A 12,309-nucleotide genomic window follows, 5' to 3' on the forward strand; every position below is an offset into this window, starting at 1 on the left:
CCAGAGTGAAAGAAATGCAGCATAAACAAAAGTCACACACCTTAAAATAATTTTCTCCCACAATGGTCTCAAAGGCTCAGCTGTCACTCCTGCACATCGGCACCTTCCTTCCTTCCCTTTCCTTCCATCTTGCTCTCCTGCTTTCCCTTCTTTCTCATCTAGTGTTTTCTCATTTCTCTCCCCCACCCGGTTCTGTACTCATGAGACAGTGTCTCCTCCTCCTGTACTTTGGCAGTTGTAAATCTTGCTTTATAGCTCGGGGTAACCCCAATCTTGCCATTCTCTGTCTCAGGATCCCAATGCTGAAAGTGCAGGCTGTGCCACTGCACTAGGGTGAGTTCAACCCTTCCTCATAGCATTCAAGTTGTCCATTAATGAAGGATCAGATAGAGGGTCGGGGTGATTATGGACAGTTCTGTGAGGACCAAATGCAGTCAGGGGTGAGGGTTTGAACAAGAAAACAAAGGGCAGTCACAAAACTGTGGGAAGATCAGACAAAGCTAGGGCTGGACTGAATTGGTGTCCCGTTAGCGAGGGAGTGCACAGAGCTCATAGGGGGTGGGGCTCGTCAGAACACCAAAGACCCCATGGTCGCTGGGCCGGGGCTGTCCAGTGGGCACCGAGAAGCTAAAGCGCTGCAGGAGGCAGGTGAAGAAGAGGAAGAGCTCCATGCGGGCCAGGGGCTCCCCCAGGCATGCTCTGCGGCCTGTGGGCGGGAGAGGGGCTCAGTCAGTCTGGGGCCTGATGGATGCTCCACCCTGCAAGGCACCCTGGGAAGAGGCATGGGGCCAGGCACCCCACAGCACCTGCTGAGAATGGCATGAAGGCCTCATGCTTCACAAAGTGGCCCTGGGCATCCAGGAAGTGTTCAGGATGGAAGTGGTGGGGCTTCTCCCAGACGGTCTCATCCTTCAGCACCGAGGACAGGTTGGTGATGAGGGTGGTCCCCTGGCAGGAAACACATGGTGTGAACATGGACTGGGACAGGGCTAACATGGCCCTGGTCATGAGGGCTGCCAATACCCTGGTTATCGTAAGCACATGCACAACCACTTTCTGCACACACTGGATTCTGCCATTCAACCTCAGCCTCAGAGGCTCCCAGCCCCTTAGCTAAGGTCATGTTAGTCCTGTAAGGAGTCTCCCATGGGTGCCCAACCAGACCTGTTTCTGTGTGCAGTGTTTTCTAAAATCCCCTGTGTCACTGTCATTGGCCATTTCTCTTTGCTGAGGTCACTCAGTGCTGCAGTTTACCTGCACCAGGCTGGTCTTGTCAGCGTGTTGGAAATCCAGGGTGTGCTGCTCTTGTGCTTTCCCGCCCATCTGTGCTGGTGTCATGATGTAATAATAGTAGGAGGGCCCATGCCTACCTTGGGGATGAGGAAGCCCTGTACTTCAATGTCCTGAGATGTGATGATTGGCAAATTCAATGTGGAGATGTTCCCAAATCGCTGCACCTCATGAATGACAGCATTGGTGTAGGGCATGCGGGCCTGATCTGCCATCTCTGGGCTTCTCCCTTGCCCTATGATGTCATCGATCTCCTGTTGCACTCGGCCTGCAGGAACAGCATCCCCTCAGTGATACATTCCTAGGGGTCATCCCTCTGTTTCTCCCTTGCAACCATGTTAAGGGCTGAGGGCATGTGAGAAAGATGCCCATGTGTGTTGCTGGAATCTGGGTTAGGTTAGTGCTGGGAGCCACAAGTGTCTGGTGTCAGCTCGGGGAGTGTAACTCTCTTCCCCCACATCCCCAGCCAGGCTCACTCTGCACATCTGGATACAGGATCATGAACAGCAGGGCCCAGGATAGAGTAGTTGAGGTGCTCACTATCCCAGCAATGAACAGGTCAGCCACCACCATGCGCAGGTTCACATCATTGAAGCTGCTCTCAGGATTCCCCTTGGCCTGGGACAGACAGGGAAGGTGGACTCAGTGGGGAGAGGAAGTCCCACACGGTATCACACAATCCCTGGCCTGATATTAATGGCTATCCCTTACCTTTTCCACCTCTGCCAGGAAGGCGTCAGTCAGGTCTCGCGGTGGCTGTTCAGGGTCCCAGGTCCTCCTGTGCTCAGTCAACAGGTTATCCACCATGAACATGAAGTTCTTTTGCCCAGAGAAGACCTTGTCATACAACCCTGGGATGTGCAGGAGCACTGGAAATGTGTTCAGAATCTGTGACAGCCAAAAGAACTCTCAGCGCAGCCTTTTGAAAATTTAATTATTTACTCAGTATTCATTATAGTGTTTGGGGCTCTTGAACCATGGTGTGTGTGAGACTGTAACAGGGCAATGTGGACAGTGCATCGTCTCTACCCTATATGGATCCTTGGCTTCAACTCATGTCCACAGGCTTGCTTGGGAAGCCCCTCACCCACTAACCACACGGCTGGCCCCTTGGGGTTGGTTATGTTCCGTGTCCACCAGGACCGGTCTCAGAAACCAGCCTCCTTCACAATGGACCCAGAGCCTGTTTGTCCCCACCCATCACCTGCCTCCTCCTCAACCCCACCCTTTAATCTCTTGGATTTAATCTCTTGGGGCGAACAGAAGGAATATGCTACCCTGGAAATCAAAGGCTTGTGTGGCTTCCATTTAGACAGAGGGCATAGGTTTCCTCTCTTTCTAGAAACCTCAAATTTTAATCTCTTCTCCCTCCTGTTAACTGATTTTAGTCAACTCCAGGCCTTTCCTCCTGCAGTTGACGTCCAGAAGGCCCTCCCCCATGGCCTTTCACCCAGTTTCTTCTGAGACCATGGACAGCATAGAAGTGGCTCTGCAGGCTGCCCTGAGACTCCTACCTGAGGAACAAAGGCAGAGATGTTGCTCAAAGCTTCTTCCAGGAGTTTCAGCACCTGAAGGAGGTAAGGGTCTTCATACTCGAAGCGACGAGCAAAAATGAGAGATGAGATCACATTGCACATAGCTTTGTTCAGCATGGTGCTGGGATTGAAGGGACGTCCTGGGAGTGGGGACACAAGATAGTCGCTGTACTGCTCATGTGTCCCTGTGCCCGTCTGCATCCCTCACCCATCACACACCAGCCTGGTCAGCGAAGGCATCACAGAGGTGTCCAGCCTCATCTGTCACCCACTGCTCCAGTGATTTCTTGCCCAGACCCAAGTTGCGCAGGGTAGACAGAGAGAATCGTCGCTGCTCTCGCCACTCAGGCCCATAAGGGGCAAGAATCACACCTGCAGGGACACCTGTGTGTGAGCAAGGACACCTGGCCGTGCCGCCCTCTTCTTGTCATTCCTCTTCTCCTGTGGGACCAGTGTCACCCATAACCTCACACAAAAGCCATCTCCACTCCACTCCATGCTAAGTGGGTTCCCTGATGGATGTCAGTGACCTGTGTTGAAGTACTTAACTATCCCCCATCCTTTTTGTGCTCACTGCCCCCAAGTCAGCTCTGAACCCCTCTCTGCCCCCACACAGCCTTTTGCCTTTTGCTTTGGGACCCAAACTCCCGTGTTCAAAGATGGGTATTTTAGGGCGGTCTGCAGTGTACTCTCCACAGTTCACCAACACTTCCCGCACTGCCTTCAATCCATTGATCATGACCATGGGTTTCCAGGCCATCTGCAGGGTGAACACGTCGCCATACTGTTGTTGGAGCTAAAGGAGACAGGTAGAGCATTTATGAAGTGGAGGCACCCCACAGATGTCAGAACCATGTTCACTATATAAGCACTGGTGGTTTACACTGTGCATGTGTCTGTCTGTGTTTGTGTTCACACAATGCATGGGTGTGCTGTGTATATGTAAATGCATGTTTGAGTATATGTGTGCCAATGCCTGCGTGTGTGTGTGTGCGTGCGTGTGTGTGTGTGCGTGCGTGTGTGTGTGTGTGTGTGTGTGTGTGTGTGTGTGTTTGAACTTTGGTCCTCACATATGCTGGGAAAATGCTCTTCCACTCAGTTACATCCCCAACCTGAGATCTGGCCCACTGTGCCTGGGGCATCCCAACTTTTAATTCCAGCAAAGGACTCACAGTGACTTGGTCACCCAGCTGTGACCTTGCCAGCTCCAGGAAACTGTCTTATGACCCCTCAGCATCTCGTGACACATGAAGAAACTCTGGTTCCTTAAGATGCGCAGTGAGGCCAGAGACCACACAGCAGCGAGAGATTGGAGCAGCCACAGCCCCTCTCTCTCCACTTGGTACCCTGACAGATATGCTGCACTGGACCTGCAATCTTGCACCATATAAGACCTCATCTGTGACAGCATCTTAAGGGACTTGGAGCCTTCGTGACTGCTGCCTGGACCAACCTGTTCTGAACTCTAATGTCACTCCCTGCCCCACCCCCTGGATTTTGTCCCTCTGAAACCTTTTGCCCTAGAGTTTTCAAGGTTCTCAGACGTGCCAGTGGTTGCCACCAGGAAGCTGTCATGCCTGTCTCCTCCTGGAAGCACAACTACTTGTCTACCCTGTGGCTCCACCCCACCATGTGCTGCCACAGACATTGTAACCACTATTTCCATCCCCTAATACACCCTCACCTTGTACAAGCTGTACTGCATGTTCCTGAAGTCCACCTGCAGCAAGTTGCCGAGCAAAGGCAGTGGCACAGGGCCTGGTGGGTAGCGGGCAGTCCAGCGCTGGCGTTGGTGGAACAGATCCACCAGTAATATGAAGATGACTGTGAATATGGCCACAGGCCACAGGCCATACCCAGTCAGCAATTCCATGGCTGCCCCACTGCTCCTCAGGCCTCCTAGAGAACAATGAGCAACATTCACTATAGCCACCTGGGATCAGAGTCCCACTGCTGGGAACTGGTCACCTTATAAAGAACAAAGGTTGCCCTTTGTTCTTTGCCTTGTTTTTGTGTTTTGTTGGCCAAGTGCAATGAGGGTTCAGAGACCTTCAGTCCCTCACAAGAGCACAGATAGTGGTTCTGTGGGTCTGGGCACGGTGGGCAGATGTCCGGTGGACCCCTGCTTTAAGGTGCAATACGATTCCCCCCATGCTCTGCTCTGAAGGCTTGAGGACACTGCTTGAGAGAGGAATGACACCTCACGAAACTGTCCTGGAACATTTTGTTGGCAAGACAGGAGGGGCCAACTGTCAGCACCATGGCTCCCATGGCTGTGTGAGCAGAGGGAGGGTGTCTCCAGTAGTTGGGGGAAGAAGACTGCAGGCCCCGTGGGTGAGTGAGGGGCAGGTAGGAAAGGCAGCTGGAGTCCCTGTTGTGGAGCAGTGGATGACAGTATGGGAAGGCAGCTAGAGCTCTGTGGGTGAGTGAGGTGCAGTGTGGGAAGACAGCTGGAACTCAATGGTGAGTGGGGGCAGTGCAGAAGGAAGTTGGAGCCCATATACTCTTCAGTGCAAGCCTTAGGTCATGCAGTAGATCAGGAAGGCCAGACATACAAGTAGGAGATTTCTCAGATCCAATCAGAGATAGGTGAAAAATGGTCAGAGAAACCTGAGAAGGCCACTAAGTTGGCCAGGAACTTGTCACATGCTGACCTATGACTTTTACTCTACTTGGTGATAAAGTCCTGATGCTATTTGTGATGCACTGCATGGCAAGAAACACAAAGCCTATGTGTGCGGGGACACTGTTCCTCTCCTAAACCACCTGGACTCAACCACAGGGTCTATCCTAATGGTCTCATCTAAAGCTACCTTTCAAGTAGTCTGTTTCCACCTTTAGCTACCATGGATGTACAGTTTCCATCTCAGTACCTCACATAGGGGTTACAGGGTAACACGCAAAGCTTTGGGGACACTCAGCTGAGTACAAACTATAGACAGCCGCTTCTGTTAGGGCATGCCATTCTGTAAAGTTCCATATTGATTGAACTCTGACAACTGCAGTGACTGCAGTAGTTTGGTTTTAGAACTGAAGTAACTTGTTTGCCTAGGTGACCAGGAAACATGTTGAGGGGTCACCTGACCTTTCTGAACCGGCTCTTCACTGGTTACCCCTAGCAATGGCCAACTGCAAGCCAAAAGGGAAAATTAAATTTACCACCCCTCCTCCTTTCTTGAATCTCCTTGCTCTACCTCAGACTGCACATGTGAGGCACACTCACTGAAGTGCTTAGTCACACAAGTCTACAACTGGATCATTTCCACGTCTTCCCGTCCACACAACGCACACTTGCACACCCATCAACAACACATTGAGACAGCACTAACATACTCCAGGCCCACAGCCACTGACATGCTCAGACACATCCCAGTCAGATCTATGAGACGCACAGCAGGCACCAAGAGCCCTGCTTCTGATGTCCAGACTGCTCGTCTAGAGGCAGCTCCCAGTGAGGCACAGGGCTCCACATGGCTGGTCCTAGCAAGTACAATCTGAGTGTCAGGAAGCAGCAGCTGGTGGGACCCAGAAGACCTCCAGTCTACAACACCGCTAGGCACTTCTGGAGGGACAATGCCACTCCTGCCTCTACTTGGCATTAGAAACCAAACGACGATGCTATTAATGGCCCTCCCCACGGTGAAGCGCCTCTTTCTTGTTTTTAGACTTCTAGTTCTCATAGCTGGATTAAAACTGTACAGATGCAGCTTTGTTGGAAGCGATCCTAGGAGTTTCTGGTAGTTACTTTTCTCAAATCTGAGAGGAAACACCTGCCGAGTGGTAACAGGAGAAGCGGGGTTCATTTTGGCTAACAGTGTGAGGACATAGTCCACGATGTGAAAAGCCTGAGGGTGGACACCTCAAAGCTGTGGTGGCAGGAACATGAGACCGCTGGTCTCCAACAGTCAGTCAGCAGAAGGAGAGTCACACAGGCAGGTAGCAGAAGGAGATGAATACGGATGCCCAGCTCACTTCCTCCTCTCCCCATTTGTATTCAGGCTGTGGCTCCAGCCCATGCTATGGTACCCACAACATTCAGGTAGATCTTCTTGCCTTAGTTAAACCTCACTTAGAACTCCTCACAGAAACACCCAGAAAGTGTCATTTTAAGAGATTACAGATGAGCTCAAGCTGAAAATTTAAATTCACCATCACAGGGTTCCTTGAACTTACACACAGAGGTTAATGGTTTCAGCAAATTCTTTATTAATTTGTTTTTTTTTCTTTTTTGTTTTTGTTTGTTTGTTTGTTTGTTTTGAACGAGTTTCTCTGTGTAACAGCCCTGGCTATCCTGAACCCACCTTGTAGACCAGGCTGTCCTAACTCACAGAGATGCATCTGCCTCTGTCTCCTGAGTGCTGGGATTAGAGGTGTGGCTACCACAGCCAGCTGCTTCATCAGATTATTAACTGGATCTGAACTACATGCTAGTTGGTATACATAAAGGTTTCTGGATCACTCCCTTTCCTCTTCGTTCTTAACGTCTGCTCCTCAGGACACGGACCCTTGGTTGGCGGTCTCCATGCTTACTAATTCTTACCTCTGACTGCTCATATCTGCTCTTGAGACTGAAATGATGTTTATTGTGATTATTGTCATTGTCAACTACAGAATGTATTTGGTCTCTGTTCTTGGTTTCTGTGTCATAACTGGTATTTGTTACTATTTTAATTAAAAATATTTTCATGAGTATGCGTGAATGCTGGCAGGTATGTCTGTGCACACGGACATTGGATAGCCCTGGATCTGGAGTTAACAGATGGTTGTGTGCTGCCGTGCAGGTGCTGGGAATTGATCCTGGACCTTCTAGAAGAATAGCCAGTGCTCTTCGTAACCACAGAGCCATCTCTGCAGCCCCAATCTTTTACTTTTTAAGGAAGTTCTGTTAGCATTTTGAACAGATTTCAGTGGGGTCTTCAATGTCAGGGGTAGTTTGCCCTCACTGCTCATTTTCTCATGTATGGACTACTCATTCTGGTTCATTATTTAAAAACTGGACATTTCAAGCACTACTGCGTGGTTACCCTGAAGACATGATCGTTACTTGGGTTTTTGTTTCTGTGGCTAATGCTAAGAGAAAAACTTAAAAGCTTAAAAGATTTATTTTGGTGCATGGTCTCAGGTGTCTCACTGTCAGCCTGCTTCACTGCCAGTCCAGACATCTCATCCTCTTAACCTGAGCAGCCGGCAAATATTAGTAATTGCATTCTGCAGAAAGCTCCCTGGACCACTATCTTTGGTAATCATCAACATTTAGATAAAAATCTGATTTTTCCTAGTGACCCAGACCCACTGGAATGATGATCATATTTCTCTGTACCATCTGTACAAGTTAGAAATGCAGAGAGTTTATCATTAGCTTCCTACACTACTAATCTGAAAAGCTCACAGCTTCTAAGCCAGACTATGGCTGTCTGCAGCCAAGATACATTCTATCGGCCTTTTCTGAAAATGCCTGTTTGTGGCAAAGATCCAAACAGGAAGAAAGCATCCTTTGTTGAATTACGATCAATATCACTGAGTGGAAATCACAAGGGTGAGAACTCAATGTTCCCCTTACTGTCTCCCTCCCCCCAGCCCCTTGCTGTTTCCAGACAGCTAGCTGCATTCTTTGCCAACCTTGAGGAAGTTACTTAGAAACTCTGGCTGCTTCCCTAGCTGCAAGAACCATGTCTGTGCTGTACGAACCGTGTTGTCTCCCTGTATGACAAGTAAGACATGGCCAAATAGATACAGAGTACATATGCACCGCACGTGAATCTGTCTGTCTCTGCAAATGGTGAGGCTGTTATCCTTAATTCACTAAGCCCCCTGAAATAATAACTATCGAGGTGAACCCTGTACTCTAGTCTAGCTGTGTCACCTATCATGGCCTCTTTCTCTTCGAAGGAAAAATCCAAACACAGGCAGGAGGCCCGGATTTAGAGGGGGATTAACAGGGTTTTTTTTTTTTGTTTTTTTTTTTTTTTTTTTTTTTTTTTGTTTTTTTTATACACGACTTGACACACACAATTTTGACCAAACACTCATGATGTCTCCTTGCAGAAGCAATGCTGTACTACCCTACATATAGACCAAACACAGGGCTTATAGCACTGAAAAGGAACCCCAAGATGGTGACAAGAAATGGGTTTGGGAACATGATCCAATATTGCCAAAATGCATCAGAGTTGCTTTTATAAAAGGGTGAGAATGTCATTGGCCCTCTTTGCATGTCGCACAGTTTCCCATCGCTGTTGCTATGTCTACAGCCAAGGGAAAAGGGATACAATGCACACAGCAGACACAGGTCTTCTGGTGACCGAAGTGCAGCTCTTCACTTAGCACAGATGGGACTGTCTTTGCTCTGGGAAGGCTCCTGCCTTGCCAGACAACTTGAAAACGACAAAAGTGGGACCTCCTGTGTGGTCTGTTAGCGTTGAATCAGCATGGCCCCTGGTCCTACTTTTAAACACCACAGTGTTGCCCGATGAGCTACAGAGAAGGACAGGCAGTGAGAGGGTCACAGGCTCAGGCGTGGGATGAGCATCCTCCCTGGGTAAGCCGCCCTGCTGGAGTAGAGGAGACACAGGCCCTTCTTCCCTGGGGGACACTATATTCCAGTGCCTCCTCCCCACCAAAGACTACATGAGGGAGAACTGTGACTGGGCAGAGAGAGGGACAGAGCCTGTATGGTGTTCTAGAAACGGGAATATTTCCATTTTAGTTTCCCAGTACCCTTGTGGGGGCACAAGCCACTTCCCAGCACAAGCATGGAGCAGGGCCTCTTCTCCCCACAGTAGGCCTACAGTCTTCTACTGAGCACCCCTTGAGTGCTGCCTTCTCACAAGTCTGTCTCTGTTCAGGATGTAGGCAGCAGCATAAAATGTCAAGATGCTAGCTGCCACATTGCCTGGACTGTATCCTCTGTGAGTAAAAGGGTGACCCTGCCCTATGAGCAGCATTTTTGACAGCAGAGACAAATTTCACAGGCCATGCATGTCTCTTCTCTCAGACGGCTGTCTAGTGTGAGGGGTTGGTGGTTTGTAGCTGAATAGAAAGTACTTGGACTCACCGGTCTCAAAGCCATAACCTCTAATTCATCACCAGTATGAATTTGCCAACCATGCCCCAGAGCTTAGAAATCACACATGGCACCAGCAGATTCAAACCGGCAAGCTAACAGTGTAAAGTCCTAACAGAGCACACAGGCCAATGACCTACTTCAGTCCCTGCCAACATGGTCCTCCGAGGCTTTCAGAAAACAAACATTTTGTTCTTTGAGGCATTATTTGCACACTCCATGCCTGTCCTTAGGATCAAGCTTAACAGTAGACAGCTGCCTTTTACATCCTGCTTGGAGCCCCAGAGCAACTCTTCAGATCCTACTATCCTACAAACATAACCCACGGGGGTGGGGGGTGCGGGGTGGGACGTGGGGGGGTGGGTGAGGGGGGAAGGGGAGGGAAACAAAACAGTACAAGACAAAACAAACAGAAAACTCTCAACCCCTTCTCATCCTTGATGCTGGGAGGCAGAAACACTTTAAAAAGCTCAGGACTAGATCCACAAGATAGCTTACTTGTAACTTCAGCATTTAGGCGGCTGGGGCAGGAGGACTGTATTGATTTCTAGGCCAGGCTGGGCCACACTATGAAATCTGTCTCAAAAACACAAAACACAAAACTGGAAAGAAAACCAAATCTCCAGGACTTCTGTCACTTGGCACAGGCAAGAATTCCAAGACTCTAGTGAGGAGGTGCAGAGGTGTAGGCTTGGCTGTTGCAGAGGGGAGTTCAGCAGTGTCTGCTGCTGTCTCGACACACCAAAGAGAGCAGGGTGGGCAGCTTGCCTGGACATGACGATGATAAAGTTACACAGGATAGTACTGTGCATTCTAGTTGGTGGTCTATGGTCTTTTACTGTAAAATACTTGCATGTTTAGTGTGCGTGTGTTTGTTTGTTTGTTTTTGAGGCAGGGCCTCACTGTGTAGTTTTGGCTGTCCGGGAACTCCCTGTGTTGTCAGACATGTAGGCGAGGCTGTCCTGGAACTCGCAGACATCCTCCTGCCCCTGCCCCCCGAGTGCTGGGATTTTGGCTTAGTGTAGATTTCTTTTAGTTTTTTTCTAATTAAATGGGAGTGGGTGTTCTAAGACCGCCAGTCAGTGAAAACAACATTCCAGCTGCAGATGGGCAAGCATAGCTGGCCGTGTCCCCTCAGCAGACCCACCCCCTTCCCCACCCTCTGTGAACCCCAAAGGGCAAGAAGCAGGGTCTGTGGAGAGAGGTCTGGTTTGCTGAGGTACTGCCTGTGCCTTGTGGCCAAGAACACACTCCAAAGGGCAAGGTACTCAAAGGCCCAGGGTCAGGGTGGAACTGTTCTGCTGGCTGCAGAACAGAGGTCCTCAGGCCTGAGGCCTGGCTACAGCCCCGGGAACCTGCTCTTTATCAGGCCCAGGGTGGTTCTGGCATCTTGGCCTCAGCCTGGGACAACTGAAAACTGCTTACTCTATCATCCCTGAAGGGACAAGAAGCCATAGGACTCCCCTCTGCCCACTCCAAAGGAGAGAAGCACCCAGCCCAAAGGGTGGGTCTGCCACACTCCAGTGCCAAGGTCGCTCCAGCTTAGGGGCTGGGTTGGGTCCCGCCTCACATCCCTTCCTGGCAAGCCCTGCCCTTACCGGTGCGTTTTGAAGCCCAGCCGAGGAGAGGCAAGAGATGTCTGAAACCCTGCAGGAACCGGAGGAGAGGCTCAAAAGAAGAAGAAGAAGCGCTCTGAGGAGTAGGGGGCAATGTGAGGAGCAGCAAGTCTGAAGAGGAGAGTATGGGAGGAGAAGCAGGAGGGGGGGGGGGAGGAGGACAAGGGCCTCCTGTGAGGAAGAGGAGGGGACATTCTGAGTAGGAGGAGGATCTTCTCTGGGGAGGTGGGGACTCTGTGAGGAAGAGAGGGAGGAGCGATGCTCTAGGAGGAGGGGGAGGAGTTTAACCCTGTTTACAGGGAAGGGAATCCGAAATGAGGAGGGGGCGGTCTGAGAAGAGGCGCTAGCCCTGGCAGGGCCAAGGTCGGAGCCTTGAGATCTTTCCCAGCACCCAGAGTCCACTTGGGACTTAGTAGCTTGCGCTCTCAGAGAGGTCCAGGCTTACAGTGAGTCCCAGATGGTTCGTGGGGACCCTGAAGACAGCGGGAACTGCAGTGAGTGTTTAAAAAGCAATATAGAGGAGCATCCATCCTTTACTCACAAGGGAACCATGATGAGTTAACAGTTAATTTCCCACCAGAGACTTTGGAGGCCAGAAGATACAGCGTAACACACGCAAATCCTGAAGAATGTCATGCAAATTTTTGTCAAGAAAAATTATCTTTCAGGAATTAAGTAGGAAGCAGGACATTTCCAGTTAAAAGCTGAAGGGAATCATTATCAGTGGACTCGCCTTACAAGTAGAGGGAGTTCTCCAGGCTGAAATGAAATGATGTGAGCAGTTACATTAGCTACAGAAGAAATG

The 12,309-nt window shown here is 50.1% G+C and overlaps 1 protein-coding gene across 1 annotated transcript; it reads right to left on the bottom strand.

Annotated features, from left to right (window-relative positions):
• Positions 1–386: 386 nt before the first annotated feature.
• On the bottom strand, positions 387–11,587 carry LOC127225857 (cytochrome P450 2D28). Its single transcript, XM_051189477.1, has 10 exons — positions 11,487–11,587; positions 4,510–4,724; positions 3,450–3,621; positions 3,045–3,197; positions 2,805–2,965; positions 2,002–2,178; positions 1,767–1,908; positions 1,371–1,558; positions 807–948; positions 387–706 (listed from the first exon to the last, which is right to left on the bottom strand). The coding sequence occupies exons 2-10, from the start codon at positions 4,696–4,698 to the stop codon at positions 528–530; spliced, it is 1,503 nt and encodes a 500-aa protein (XP_051045434.1). The 5' UTR covers positions 4,699–4,724; positions 11,487–11,587; the 3' UTR covers positions 387–527.
• Positions 11,588–12,309: the final 722 nt, after the last annotated feature.

Source organism: Phodopus roborovskii, unplaced genomic scaffold, assembly GCF_943737965.1.
Source record: "Phodopus roborovskii unplaced genomic scaffold, PHOROB, whole genome shotgun sequence".
Classification (NCBI taxonomy): domain Eukaryota; kingdom Metazoa; phylum Chordata; class Mammalia; order Rodentia; family Cricetidae; genus Phodopus; species Phodopus roborovskii.